General features: G+C 44.5%; 1 protein-coding gene across 4 annotated transcripts in view; it reads right to left on the reverse strand.

Annotated features, from left to right (window-relative positions):
- PKNOX2 (PBX/knotted 1 homeobox 2) overlaps positions 1 to 15,932 on the reverse strand; it is a 316,349-nt gene that overhangs the window by 49,276 nt on the left and 251,141 nt on the right. Inside the window, exons 5-6 of one of the 4 annotated variants that reach the window (XM_065417138.1) lie at positions 15,384 to 15,501; positions 14,367 to 14,464 (exon numbers count right to left, since the gene is read on the reverse strand). The exons of 2 other annotated variants lie outside the window; for them this stretch is intronic. In XM_065417138.1, the coding sequence (XP_065273210.1) occupies positions 14,367 to 14,464; positions 15,384 to 15,501 (216 nt within the window). Of the gene's footprint in view, positions 1 to 14,366; positions 14,465 to 15,383; positions 15,514 to 15,932 lie in introns of all 4 variants that reach the window. One more of the 4 variants, XM_065417137.1, reaches the window with a different exon arrangement.

The following is a 15,932-nucleotide window of genomic DNA, read 5'->3' on the forward strand; positions in this document are numbered from 1 at the left end:
CAAACTTTCCTACTGAAAAAAATATTACAATTTGGCACGACTGACCCTAAGTGCCAACGCAAAGTATCATTCAAATATGTTCCCTACAGGCCCAAATGCTGTCTGCATTGCCCACATCAGACACAGAATACAGTTAGCCTTAGGCAGTAGTAGCAGTAACTACCTTTTCTCTGAACAACCATTTGCTGCTTGAGATGAAAACCCTTAATCTATTAATGAATTTTAAACATGTGAGTCTCAATCAAATTATTCCCAGAACAGCAGAGAAACATGTTTTTAAACAGAAAGCCGTGTGTGTATAAATATGTAACCCCCAAGGAGATTCCTGGGGTTCTGAGTGATGGTAGTTCAGCGAGAGGCACGTTGTCCCTGGTAGAGAAGGAAGGGGGCCAAGGACAGACTTGGAGTCTGCTTGGCAACCCAGAGGGAGAGAGGAGAGCCACTATGTAGAACAACAAGAGCCCTGTTGGTTTGAGGAAGGATTGCAGGAGCCTGCTCAGAGAAAATGATTGACAAGGGAAAGCCAAGGAAGAAGAGCTAGCCTGACCAATAGGGAGTGAGATGCCCTTCCCAGGGAGCCCTGAAGGGGGGAGAAGCCATTTTGGGGAGTAGTCTGCAGCCAGCCAGGGTAAGGGCAGGATGGCCTGTCAGGGATGGGGATGACTGGTGAGTCCCAGGCCTGCATGCAGGGTTCCCCCTGAGAACTGGCCTCTGGGGACCTGAAAGCAAAATCCCTCAGCTTGAGCCTTTCCTGTTCCAAGGCAACACCCAGCTTGTAGAGTTTTATTGGGAAAACTTCCCCCAGCCCGGCTGAGTTAGCCCCCCAGCCCCCTAGGTGAGATCAGTCACCACATGGCCAGCTCTGCTCCCGGGCTCGTCCAGGGCTGCCGCCTGCTGGGAGTGTGTCTGAGCACTGGGGCAGGAGACTACAGTTTGGAGTTTAGTAGAGTTATTGTAACCTGCACCGTGAGCCCTGCACCCCTTAGCTTAGTGGGGAGGGGAAATCCTGGCACCAGAAGCAGCCTGACTCCTGCATGGAGAAGACGCCTGCCAGCAGCGCTCATCAGCCCCTCTGATGAGATGGTCCAGAGCCATCTCCGAACCTGCGGATCCGTCGTGGAGTTGTGAGTGCACCATCCTTCAGTTAGCTAGGCAGGGAAATTGTCTGGAAGACGCCTACTCCCGAACTGTGTCCTCAAGCCCGGGGGGAAAGATTTGGGGATTGTATCACCTGCTGTCTATTCAATCTGCAGAGGGACGTACCACCCCACCACGTGAGAGTCCTTTGGGCTGTATTGAACCCAGTCAGCCACATTGCTAGCTGCTGCACCAATGATCTCGTGGTCACAGTCATCAAGGGCGCCTATGAAGTACACGTACCAATGGGACACTAACTGTACGTTTGCTATATCAGGTCACATGACTGGGGAAATTCACAGGTATTATCAGCATGGACACCGGTGACCCTGAGAATATGTTTTACCTTGTTATGTTATATTTACCTTCTGTTTAATAGAATTACTCTTACATACATTGTAATGTGTTTGTGTTATTGCTTGGTAGTCTGCAACTATCTGCAAGTCAGTGGGGGTTACCCTGTGATTAGAATTTTCCTCCCAAGCTGCCCTGGTGACCCTGCCAGGAAGGAGCAAGGCAGGTGGAGGCACTGCCAAATACATTCATATGGGAAGAAAAAGAAGTTACATTCTGTTGAGTGGATGGCAGGATCCAGAAGAACCCAGGCCTGTCCATCAAAACCCATAAGGAGCTTGGCGCTAACGGAGGTAACCAGGTGGATGGGGGCACTATATATATTCTTGGGAAGCAGAAAGAGAAGAGTTTTAATGAGGTTGCAGGAAACTAGCTGAAATCTCAACATCAACTTAAAGCCTTTTCTTTTCTTTCTTTCTTTCTTTCTTTCTTTCTTTCTTTCTTTCTTTCTTTCTTTCTTTCTTTCTTTCTTTTTTTTTTTTTAAGGTTCTTCATCAAAACACGTCTCCTGTATGAATTAAACATCACTATGGCAGCCCAGTGTCAGGTATAAATGATTCCCTCAGGCAAAGATTGTGATGTATTGCAGGGCCTAGGCAGAATAAATTACCCAGGCAGTACAGGAATAGCATCAGGAGGTGCTTGTCCAGGGCTCTGTCACTGCCACAATATTCCCAGCATACTTGTATTTCACACATCTGATCAGTTTCGCTCTGTGATCTGAGCCAGCAATTCCCTTTATGCATTAAAAAGAACCTAGATTTTTATTTTATTTTTTCTTCCTCATCCAGGCTCAAAGAGCTGAGGACAAGGTAAGGACCAGGGAGACTGCAGTAGTGAAAAATGCACTTCCAAGAGTTTTATTAAGCTTTGTAAAATAAGAAATAAATGCATTAATGTGAAAAGAGGGTGAGTGCAAGTTCAAAGGGCTCAAAGGCTGATCAGGTGCTATCTGGTTTCAACTGGCGCAGTGTGAAATGTTGAAACTGAAATGCAGGGTCTCACCTGTGTAACACTAGAAGGTATATGATTTTCCCCAGGTCAGAGCATGCCAGGGGAAGAGACTAACTGGAATTCATTTGCAACAGCAAGAAATACCTACACGGAATTTACCTGGGACTGTGGCAGGGTCAACAAAATTAGCTACTCTGCTCTAAAAAGCTAGGGTCAAAAGGGGAGAGGTCTCGCTGTCTGGGAGTAACAGAGTCTGCACTGGGATCGGATGGGGAGAGAAAAGGGGAGGGCTCCTTCGAGCTCTTATTCATTCCCTGGGTGCTTTTCTATATCAAACAAAGCAAGAGGATAGTTTGTGCCCTCTATGTTACCCTGTAAATGCAGAGGCAGCATTATTACTCCTGGGAACCTGCGGCTCTTCAGGAAGTTTGATCCTGGGTCTTACGCTTTGTATTTGAATAGTTTCAAGTCCCAGTGATTTTTACCACCCCAGCCCATGTTGTTAGAGACATAAAGAAAGTCGATCTCACCAGATCTTTCACAGCCTCCTATCCATCAGGTAGCTTTTCTGGAGAACACATGAGTAAGGCTGCGTGTCTGTCACAGAGGTAATGGAAGTCACGGATTTGGTGACTTTCCATGACCTCCGTGACTTCTGCAGTGGCCAGCAGCAGCAGTTTGGGTGTGTGGGAGGGGCCTCAGGGCTGGGGCAGGGGGTTGGGGTGTGTGGCGGTGCTTACCTGGGGGGGGGCACTCCCCAGCTCCCACTGACATGTCCATGCAGCTCCTAGGTGGAGCGGCCAGAGGGGCTCCGCGTGCTGCCCATGCCCGCAGGTGCCGCCCCTGCAGCTCCCATTGGCTTTGGGAGCCGGCATTGTGGTGGGAGCAGTGCACGGAGCCCCCCTGGCCGCCCCTCCCCCATGAGCTGCAGAGACATGCTGGTCAGAGCCAGATAGGGAGCCCACCAGCCCCACCAACCCTCCCCAACCCCTCCAGGACCAGCAGGGGTCCCGGGCCACACGCCGCCACCTGGCCTCCCCTCCTAGCACCAGCAGGGGTTCCGGGCCGTGCGCCGCTGCCCACCTCCCCAGAGCACCCGTGGTCCCCCCAACTCAAGTTTTAGTTAAGGGTATATAGTAAAAGTCATGGACAGGTCACAGGCCATGAATTGTTGTTTATTGCCCATGACCCGTCCATGACTTTTACTAAAAATACCTGTGACTAAAACAGCCTTACACATGAGTGATGATTACTCATGAGTGATGAGCCTTACACTGAATTCTCCAAAACGTTCATGTCTCAAATGAGCAGGTCTCCCCCAACCAAAAAGAATTAAAAATTATAAATAATGGATGGCATCTCCATACCTTTGGGAGTTTTAGCCTTGGGTGCAGGCAGTATTATGGAAGGCTGCCACTTCCATAGTTAAGGTTGAGAAGAACTTTCTGTTTAAGAGCTGACTTTCGAAGTGCTGAAAAATCCACTTCCCTAGGGGTTTGTCATAAAATGTGTTATGCTACAAGAGGGACTGGGGTATACATTGCGCTATAAATTTAGGGTTATTTGTTCAAGGGGTTCCCAAAAGATAGGCCCTCTCCAAAAATGAGCGCTTTGAACATTTTCAGATTTATATAACTTTTTTTGCTGAGCGCTACAGAAAAACTATGGCTCTGTCCCTCATAATAATATTGTGGTGGATTGAAAACTGATATGGCATAATATTTTGATTAAGAAACTAGAATGACACAAAATCAACTTGGCACACATTAAATGGATTAAAAAACACTACTAACTGATAGGTCTCAAAATGTAATTGTAATCAGAGAATCATCACTGAGCACTTGTATTTCTAAGTGGGGTCCCACAGGCATCAGTTCCTGACCTTATGCTATTTAACATTTTTTATCAATGATCTGGAAGGAAAAAATATCAGCTGATGACATAAAGATTGAGGGGAATGGTAAATAATGAAGAGGCTGGGTCCCTAATGCAGAGCAATCTGGACTGCTTGGTAAACTGAGACAAGCAGACAATATGTATTTCAATTCAGCCAAATGTAAAGTCATACATTTAGCAACAAAGAATGTAGACCATACTTACATGATGGGGGACTCTATCCTGGGAAGCAGTGACTCTGAACAATACTTGGGGGTCAGAGTGGATAATCAGCAGAACATGAGCCCCCAGTGTGATGTTGTGGCATAAAGGGCTAATGCGACACTTGAATGTATAAACAGGAGAATCCTGAGTAGGAGTCAAGGGGTTATTTTACCTCTGCATTTGGCACTGTTGCAACCACTACTGGAATCCTGTGTCCAGTTCTGGTGTCCACACTTGAAGAATGTTGAAAAATTGGCGAGAGTTCAGAAAATAGCCACAAGAATGATTGAAGGATTAGAAAACCTGCTTTATAGTGAAAGACTCAAGGAGTTCCATTTATTTGGCTTATCAAAGAGGAGGTTAAGGGGTGCCTGGATCACAGTCTAGAAGTACCTACATGGAGAACAGAAATTTCATAGAGGGCTCTTCAGTCTAACAGAAAAAGGTAGAACATGATCCAATGTCTGGACATTGAAGCTAGACAAATTCAGATTACAAATAAGGTGCAAAGTTTTAACAATGAGTGTAATTAACTATTGGAACGATTTACCAAGGTTTGTAGTGGAATCTCCATCACTGGGAATGTTCAGATGTTTTTCTAAAAGACCTGCTCTAGTTCAAACAGGAATTATTAATACAGGGAAGTTCTCTGGCCTGTGTTATACAGGAAGTCAGACTAGATAACCACAATGTTTTCTTCTGGCATCATAATATATTAATCTGAGTGGGTTCCTGGTCCATGATGATGGCTCATAGGCACTGTGATAATACAAATAATAAATAGCACCCCCTTAGTTTTGAGAGCCAAGAGGGGCCATTGTGATCATGTACATGGCCCTCCTGCATAACACAGCCCAGAAAATAGGGATCGCTGATTCCTCATCCCTGGATCAATAGAGCTAGATCTAACCCTGTGGGTCAGTGACAGTATATGAACAGGAGAGCATAACATAATGCAGAAAATGGTAGGTTTTCTTGGTTATGTAACCACTAGCATAGCATGTGCTATGTTCCACTGTAGTGGCTGATCCACACTGAGGATAACCATCTATTGCCACCACATTAACTTTTTAACTCAAATAGTAGATGTCTGTGCTGTGGATCTGAAGTTCTCGTAGGTATGTGGCAATTCTCCAAAAAGGGCCATGCATTTGAAGTTTAATGTACCCACCCATATACGCACACACATCATATCATTTGAAAGTTTATTTTATGTACATTTAGATGAGATATGATATGGAGCTGTCAAGTGGTGCCATAAAACTGTAGGCAAGGTTGAATGATAGTACCCGAATGAGTCTTCCTCCCCCCCCCCAAAGTTCCAGAAACACTGCCACATAACTACAGTTTTTACTGTAGAAGTTAATTTCAGCACATTAATGTGGTATTTGTTGGTCAAAGCTACCAATCAACAATGTATTGAAAGTTTATTGGTTTTGCATGGGCATTTGTTTAGAAATCATTAAGCTATTTAGTATTTGGCAGATGTCAACATTTTGCAATATACTAACATGAAATGTTTTCATCTTCTTAATTGTCAAATTGTGATTATAATAGCTTTCTGTAATTTCAGTTCCAATTTGCTGACCAACTCAGTCTCACACTGAAGGTTGTGCTCCAATAGCCATAGATTGCATGCCCGTAGTTTGGACTGCATAGCTTCATATTATGAATACAAAAAAGCTATGAGAGAAAGAAATGCCTAACAAGAAGTAATGAAGACAAAGTCCACAAATAAGTCCTTGCCTCTGCACTGAAGAGGGATGAAGAGCATGTTATAACTCCTATGACCCATGTCATATGACTCACATTTAAACACGCAATAGAATCGTAGAATATCAGGGTTGGAAGGGACCTCAGGAGGTCATCTAGTCCAACCCCCTGCTCAAAGCAGGACCAATCCCCAACTAAATCATCCCAGTCAGGGCTTTGTCAAGCCTGACCTTAAAAACCTCTAAGGAAGGAGATTCCACCACCTCCCTAGGTAACCCATTCCAGTGCTTCACCACCTTCCTCGTGAAAAAGCTTTTCCTAATATCCAACTTAAACCTCCCCCACTGCAACTTGAGACCATTACTCCTTGTTCTGTCACCTGGTACCACTGAGAACAGTCTAGTTCCATCCTCTTTGGAACCCCCTTTCAGGTAGTTGAAAGCAGCTATCAAATCCCACCTCATTCTACTCGTCTGCAGACTAAATAATCCTAGTTCCCTCAGCTTCTCCTCATAAGTCATGTGCTCGAGCCCCCTAATCATTTTTGTTGCCCTCCACTGGACTCTTTCCAATTTTTCCACATCCTTCTTGTAGTGTGGGGCCCAAAACTGGACACAGTACTCCAAATGAGGCCTCACCAATGCTGAATAGAGGGGAATGATCACGTCCCTTGATCTGCTGGCAATGCTCCTACTTATACAGCCCAAAATGCTGTTAGCCTTCTTGGCAACAAGGGCACACTGTCGACTCATATCCAGCTTCTCGTCCACTGTAACCCCTGGGTCCTTTTCTGCAGAACTTCTGCAAGACCTTATTTGTGCCTGTAACAGCAGGGGCTTCTACACAATCAACTGTCTGTAGTCAGAACAATCTTCCCCGAACAGAACATGCAAGGCAATGAAGAATTGTGGTAATCCATTGTGACCAAATGCACCCCTACTCAGCACTGTAATATTTTGTAAAAAGAACCATTCCTTGTGAGATAATAATTTGAAAACTAATAACTCACTGGTCAATAATATTATGATGAAATATGTAGCAACATTATCTGTAAAGTTATTAATTTCCCCAGAATGATGTTGGTAGCACAAGTTCAAACCCATGTAGCCCCAGTTAGGCAGGACTGGTCAAGCAGTCTTAAAGGAATGTGTGTGTTTTACCTTAGTTTACATATAAGTACTAAACAAAGTCCTCAAAACTGCAAGGTGGAGACAAGGCACATCTGCATTTTAGCAAACAACAACCTGAAACCTCTTTTACAGTGAGACTCCTTGTCTCTGTCATCAATGGGTGACTGAACTATGAAAGTGAGGGGTAGAAACACGTTATCTCTCCCTATCCATCTCTCTCTCTCTTTCACCTAAGAAGACAAAAGAAACAACCTTTGGACTTTGGGAGAGGATCCTGGCCTGAGAATTTGATTAGCAATGTTACTGGGAACCTGTGGTAAAAACCTCACCTTGAGCCAAGACTAGTTTAAGTTTAGAAAATGTTTTATCTTTATTTCTCTTGTAAACACTTCTGACTTTAATACCTGTACTCACTTAAAATCTATTTCTTTGTAGTTAGATAAAATTGTTTTATTCTTTAGTCAAAATGAATCCAGTGCTGTGACTTGTTTGGGTAACTCAAATTAAATGTAAATTAAGTTGTCATGGGATAAGAGGGAAGATCCTGTCATGGATTGAGAACTGGTTAAAAGACAGGGAACAAAGGGTAGGAATAAATGGTAAATTTTCAGAACAGAGAGGGGTAACTAGTGGTGTTTCCCAAGGGCCAGTCCTAGGACCAATCCTATTCAACTTATTCATAAATGATCTGGAGAAAGGGGTAAACAGTGAGGTGGCAAAGTTTGCAGATGATACTAAACTGCTCAAGATAGTTAAGACCAAAGCAGACTGTGCAGAACTTCAAAAAGATCTCACAAAACTAAGTGATTGGGCAACAAAATGGCAAATGAAATTTAATATGGATAAATGTGAAGTAATGCACATTGAAAAAAATAACCCCAACTATACATTGTGACAGACCCAGACCAGTGGGGTACAGGAGTCTGGTAGAGGGCAAATATACTGGTCACTGGATGAGTAGTTTTCTGTTCCCTGAGTGACCAGAGCAGGGGCTGTACTAGAGTAATCAGGAACCTGCTAGAACCAGTTAAGGCAGGCAGGCTAATTAGGACACCTGGAGCCAATTATGAAGAAGCTTCTAGAATCAATTAAGGCAGGCTAATCAGGGCACCTGGGTTTTAAAAAGGAGCTCACTTCAGTTTGTGGTGGGAGTGTGAGGAGCTGGGAGCAAGAGGCGCATGGAGCTGAGAGTGAGAGGGTGTGCTGCTTGAGGACTGAGGAGCACAAGCGTTATCAGACACCAGGAGGAAGGTCCTGTGGTGAGAATAAGGAAGGTGTTTGGAGGAGGCCATGGGGAAGTAGCCCAGGGAGTTGTAGCTGTCATGCAGCTGTTACAGGAGGCACTATGGACAGCTGCAGTCCACAGGGCCCTGGGCTGGAACCCGGAGTAGAGGGCGGGCCCGGGTTCCCCCCACACCTCCCAATTGACCTGGACTGTGGGTTCTCCCAGAGGGGAAGGTCTCTGGGCTGTTCCCCAACCCACATGGTGAATCTCTGAGGCAAGAAAATCTGCCAATAAGCGGAGGACCCACCAAGATAGAGGAGGAACTTTGTCACAACATACGATATGATGGGGGCTAATTTAGCTACAACTAATCAGGAAAGAGATCTTGGAGTCATCATGGATAGTTCTCTGAAGATGTCCATGCAGTGTGCAGCGGCAGTCAAAAAAGCAAACAGGATGTTAGGAATCATTAAAAAAGGAATAGAGAATAAGATGGAGAATATCTTACTGCCCTTATATAAATCCATGGTACGCCCACATCTTGAATACTGCGTACAGATATGGTCTCCTCATCTCAAAAAAGATATACTGGCATTAGGAAAGGTTCAGAGAAGGGCAACTAAAATGATTAGGGGTTTGGAACGGGTCCCATATGAGGAGAGATTAAAGAGGCTAGGACTTTTCAGCTTGGAAAAGAGGAGACTAAGGGGGGATATGATAGAGGTATACAAAATCATGAGAAAGTGAATAAGGAAACATTATTTTCTTGTTTCCATAATATAAGAACTAGGGGTCACCAAATGAAATTAATGAGCAGCAGGTTTAAAACAAATAAAAGGAAGTTCTTCTTCACAGAGCGCACAGTCAACCTGTGGAACTCCTTTCCTGAGGAGGTTGTGAAGACTAGGACTATAACAGGGTTTAAAAGAGAACTAGATTAATTCATGGAGGTTACATCCATTAATGGCTATTAGCCAGGATGGGTAAGGAACGGTGTCCCTCCCCTCTGTTTGTCAGAGGGTGGAGATGGATGGCAGGAGAGAGATCACTTGATCATTACCTGTTAGGTTCACTCCCTCTGGGGCACCTGGCATTGGCCACTGTCGGCAGACAGGATACTGGGCTGGATGGACCTTTGGTCTGATCCAGTATGGCCATTCTTATGTTCTTAACTCCATTTAATAGTAGCAAGAGTGTTGTATATTGATCCCCTTAGAGGGAGAATGGATCTAGCACACTTGGACTGTCCAGGAGAGGGCTGGACTGTGCAGAACACACGTTTTTGGGAGTGTGTTTGGGCCACTCTGCAGGTAGTAACCAAGGCTGTTTGAAGCCAGAGTGTGGCTGGTGTTTGCTGACAGCATGCAGGTTACCTCCTGAGTGTCTGTGCATAGCTTCAGCCCTTGTCCAGCAGCTCTGAACCCAGCAACCTGTTTGGCTGTTTGTGAGGAGCCCAGGTTGGGAGCTACAGCAGCAAAGCATTGGGAGGAACCCCAGGTTTCAGGGCAAGTGGTGACACAGCTCATCACTGGGCATGACATTTTGGGGTACAATCCAGACCAAAGTCTCAACAGAGACCGCAGTGGTGAACAACATGATGATAATGATACCTGTACATATTTATTATTAGATTTTGTTTAACCCTTAGGTTATTGTTGTGATGCTTTGAGATCACAAAGAAATCCAATTTTGTCTTAGTTTAATGACTATGTATTATTTAACAGCCAAATACAAATATTTCAAAGTTGTCATTTTAACGTGTTGGTGTAATTGTTTGTGCCATTACCATAGAAATGGAATAACTTGACCACTCATCATACAAAACTCATCATGTCTACTTCGAGATGAGATATGATGCAGTGTGTGTAGAGAGGGTAAATTAAGTCGACCAAATTAGTGGTGTCTGCTGCTCCCCTACTGGGTTCAAACCACAGAGGGAGGAGTCATTGTAGAATCATAGGACTGGAAGAGACCTTGAGAGGACATGTAGTCCAGTCCCCTGCACTCATGGGAGGACTAAATATTATCTAGACCATCCTGGACAGGTATTTGTCTAACCTGCTCTTAAAAATTTCCATTATGGCTCTGTGTGACAGAATTTCAGTTTTTATAACTTGTTTTTTAAAAAACCTACAACTTCATACACATGACTTTTATTAAAAGAAAGTTAAAACTGCAAAATCAAACACTAACTGGGTAGGAAACACCCATGCAACCTTAATTCTGCTTCTGTGTGTGTACTATGACAGTCTTTAATTACATGAGTATAGAAACAGAGGGATCCCTGCCTCTGTTACGAAAGAGGCATATAGTTAGGTTGCACAGACAACCTTACTTTGAGTGCTTAAATCTGCAACCCTTACCTTCGGATATAGTTTTTTGTAAGAAACAAGCACAAACATCTGTCAGCTATGTTTGTCTCTGTCTCTATGGACTTCCAATGGAAGGCTGGGAAAGTTCTTTAGCACAGTGAATACAAATCTCAGTATTCTGAATCAGTTTCTGCAAATGCCTATAATTTATGAAAAGGGAGGGGGAATACAAAGGAAACAAACTAGTGATGAACAATAAAACAAATGAACCTTTTTACTGAGCTCCATAATTCATGTGCGTGGGAGCTGTGGATGAGTGATTATGGTGATATCTTTTGTTGACAGGACAGATGTATTATCCTGTGCACTGCTGTATATTGTTGTATCATTTTTTGTTCTATGCAATGCAGATAATTCAAAAATTTGCTGTTGCGTCAAGCAGGGCATGGGTCATTTTCAGGTTTAAACTAGTGTCAATGGTGGATTCTCTGTAACTTGAAGTCTTTAAACCATCATTTGAGGACTTCAGTAACTCAGCCAGAGGTTCTGTGGCCTGTGATGTGCAGGAGGTCAGACTAGATGATCATGATGGTCCCTTCTGACCTTAAAGTCTGTCTATAATCCTACAGTAAATTGCTCAAATTCACATTAAAATGTCTGATAATCACCTTAGCTGTAGCTCTGGAATGAACCAAACTGAGGGATATCTCAGAGCAATGCCCGTGTGGAATTCCTTACAATAAAAGGTTAATTATTGTGTCTTTTTTCACTGTAACTCTCTGAATTTCTGAACACTCTGAGAATCAATGCATTCATCTTTCTTCGTTAAGGACATGACTTTCAGAAGTGCCGGGCATCCACAGCTTCTATTGCCTCAGTCGCATCTGCCAACTCGGCCATAATTGCTTTTGAATGTTTGTTCTTTTAAATATTGTCTCTTCAGTGCATGGTAAACCAAGTACAGAATTTACACTCAGCTTGAAAGTTATCAATACATTTCTAGCTAGACCAGTTCAAGTAAATAGAAAACTGATTTTTTTGCTATAAACTGACATCAAATATACGGGTATTCCTGATGGAAGAGTTTATCATTTAATTTTAAACCCCTGTGAAAGCCAATGCGTTTTCATTATGATTCTTCGTTGTTATGACTCTTTGTTGTTCATGGCATGTTGTCTAAGGCTACATCCTCACTACGGGGGGGGGTCAATTTAAGATACGCAAATTCAGCTACGCGAATAGCGTAGCTGAATTCGACGTATCAGATCCGACTTACCCTGTTGTGAGGATGGCGGCAAAATCGACTGCCGCGGCTCCCAGTCGACGGCGCTTACTCCCACCTCCGCTGGTGGAGTAAGCGCGTCGATTCGGGGATCGATTGTCGCGTCCTGACGAGACGCGATAAGTCGATCCCCAAGAGATCGATTTCTACCCGCCGATTCAGGCGGGTAGTGTAGACCTAGCCTCAGTGTGTGTTCCACATACATTTCATATGAACGACTTCTGTGGACTGCACAGCACTACAAGATGTGATATGTGTCTGTCTGAGGTTGTAGAAAAGACCTGAATGATATGTTGTTGTATTATCTGGAGAAATAGTGTGTGGTCATGTAATTAAAGACTGAGCCAGATTCACAGGTACACTCCAGCTGCTTTGCACCACTGTGATGCAAAGCAGCTGTAAACCTAGCTTAAGTCGCTGCTTAAATGGATTTATAGCTGCTTTCAGGGCCGGCTTTAAGCCGATTCGGCCGATTCCCCGGAATGGGGCCCCGCGCCTAAGAGGGCCCCGCAATGTCCGGGGCTGCCGGTGGAGCGGGGAAAAAAAAAAAAAAAAGCCGCATCCTGCTTCTCCCCCTTCCCTCCAGCGCTTGCGCCACCATACAGCTGATCAGTGCTAGCCTGGGAGGGAGGGGTGAGGAGGAGGAATGCGGCGTGCTTGGGGAAGACGCGGGGCCAGGGCGGGGATTTGGGGAGGGATCCAATGGGGCAGTGAGGGGGCGGGGACAGGGCGGGGATTTGGGGGGGATCCAATGGGGCAGGGAGAGGGCGGGGCCGGGGCGGAGTTGGGGCGGGGGGGGCGCGAGACAATTCGCGTCCCGGCGTGGGGCCCCGCACCTGCTAAAGCCGGCCCTGGCTGCTTTGCATCATAAGAGTCGTGCAACACAACAGCAGCATTTGGGCGAATCTGTCCCTGTATTTATAATGCATTCAAACGAAGAGGCAGAGTTACAGTTGTGTGAGCAACCTTTAGTTTAACCTCTCTTGACTTTTGCGTGATTAACTGTAATTTTAGCATTAGCTTTATGTAGTATTGTTTGCATTCTGTGTGTACAGTTTTATTTGTTAAAGAGAAAACTAAACAAGGAGCTTTGCTCTCCCAAGCTTCAAATCTCTGCAACACTGAACTGCCAAAGAGCTCTGGAGGAACAGAGCTTTATTTCAGTAGAGGGCAGTTCTTATTACCAGACCCTGAACTCTCTGAAACATTAGGCCCTAGCTAGTTCAGGACTCTTCAGTGGATGAGGCAGCCCACTGCTAAGCTAATGTAGCTAACCACAGCAGAAGCACATAAATATTTGGGATTCAGATCCTAAAAAGACTTACTGAAATATGTATTCATATAGGGCAAGCACAGGACTCCATCAATCTGTCAAACCTATTGCCATAAGGTCAGAGAATAACTTTACTGTATCACCCTGCCCCTCAGAAGCGGATTATCATAGAATCATAGAAGCTTAGAGTAGGAAGAAAACCTCAGGAGGTCATCTAGTCCAACCCCCTGCTCAAAGCAGGACCAACCCCAAGTAAATCAGAGCCTTTCTTTGACTTATTTCACACAGGCTGGTCATGAGTCTGCATCTCCTCAATGATGTTCACACGTCAGGGGTCAGTTACTTACTAAGAAGCCAGAGTGTTAGTGCAGGATCAAAACTCAGATCTCCCTTTGACAGCCCATCACACTTGCATTATCCATCGGTCTGGCTGGATGGCCCAGGTCTGATCATGTGTGAGTACATAACCCCCAATCATTTTAATGAGAGCTGTCTGCACTCTGACAGAATGTTTGGCTCCTCATTGCTAAGCATATTGTCAGGAACTGCTGGACCTAAAATCTGCTAAAAGCAGTGGCAGCTGTTGTTTGTAAGTGAGTCTGCCTGTACAATTTAGGTGAGAAAGCAGGAGTGAGTGTGAAAGGGGAGAGAGCACAAGATAGCACGGAGGGGAGAGGGAACGTGAGATCATGTGCAAAAAGAGAGTGTGAGAGAAAGCATGTGACCAGAGAGAGCAGGAGCTGAGACAGGGCCTGAGAGGAGATTGTGGGGGCAGATGGAGATGTGAGAGCAGTGGATGAATGAAAAATGATTAAGCTCTTTCCCTGTAGTTGTTCCCCTTTTAAAACTTTAAGGAAGCCAGGCCTCTTGGTCCCACTCATCTTACCTGTGTGTTCTGGATCTGTATGGCTCCTTGTGGGATTGCTTGGGTTACCACCTGGCCCTGAGATGTTACCATAGTTACAGGCTGGTAAAGGGCTCCACCTGACAAAGATATAGTTCAAAGCAGAGTTTTAGGGAAACAGCTGGTATTTATCACTCCAGGCTGGCCAAGGGGAGGCACATGCACAAGGCCAGTGGTTTCACTGGTCCCAGCTGCAGCTCAGGGTTGTAGCGAGAAGTCAGTTTTGAAAGGAGCATATTAACACTTGTAGCTGAGCTGCACACGGTCCAGCACAAGGATTGGACCGTCTGGACAAAACTGGGTCTAGATCCATTCCTGTAGTTCAAGCAAAGGATCACAGTAAAAGTATGACAAAATAATGTCATTTCCTTCCAAAGGTTCCGGGGCAGCCACAGCCTGGAGTGGCTGTGAGGGGATAGAACTCTCCCATCCTATTTCGTGGATAAGACGACCCCTGGAGCTACAGAATTTGACATTCTGCAAAGCAGAGATGACAGAAGGCTGATGCATCAACACTACGGCTCTGTTTAAAAACGCATCAATTCTGCACTGGATGAATTGATCCTGGGCCACAAGTCGGTACCCAAAGCAGAACTAGAGTTGCTGAAATAACAGACAATGCCCAGCTCACAAAGAATGGTTCTGAGACAGTAACATGAAAATGAACCTACTGGCTACCAAGGGGCCAGCATGCATTAGTGTGAGCCCTGATCCAAGAAGGTAGAGCCAGTAGAGCCATCAGAGCGCTCCTTCTGTGCAGTTAATGATCTCAGCTTTAACAGAAAGACAAGTGTTCCCATTTCACAACATTTGATTCAGAAGACACTTGGATGTGCCAAGTGCTGCCCAGTTCCATGCCATACCTTTCATTTCACAGACATTGGCTCTGCCTGTTCGTACTTCAGGGTTTTTTTTTTTTCTTGTCATCTAAAGAAAAGAACCTAAGCATGCAAAAGATGTGACTAACATGGTCACTGATGTACATTGCACGCCTCCCACCTGACACAACTTGTGAATTGACCGTTGTCATGGAGATGTTCCCCGGCTGCAGCGCTGATGCTGGGACCACAATTCCCTGGGGGTTGTTGGCCACTGCAGTCATCGAGTTCGGAGAATTCTGCAGCAAATCCTAGAGAGACCAACACAAACCTCGCCTTATACAAACATTCCAGACACAATCAGTAGAAACAAGCCTTATTGGGAATTAGCCTTTGATCAAAGGGTTAATTCAATACTAACCCTGTGCTCTTCTGCAGACCCAGATTTTTAGGGATCTCAAAGCATTTTAGAAATATTAATAAACAGAATAAAACATACTTTTTTCCAACAATGAATTTCTGTTGTAAATATTTTGATATTTTTTTCCATGGGAAAACTTCAAAATGAAATAAAACAATATTTTTTCATTTATATTCAAATTTTTTAAAATGCTTTAGTTCTATCTGAAATTTCATTTCATTTTGATTTTAATTGACATTCACATTTCAATTCAACCTTCAGAAATTAAAACAACCTTTTGAAATTCTGGATTTTTGTTTTCTCCCTTTT

Source organism: Emys orbicularis, chromosome 15, assembly GCF_028017835.1.
Source record: "Emys orbicularis isolate rEmyOrb1 chromosome 15, rEmyOrb1.hap1, whole genome shotgun sequence".
NCBI classification, from domain to species: Eukaryota; Metazoa; Chordata; order Testudines; family Emydidae; genus Emys; species Emys orbicularis.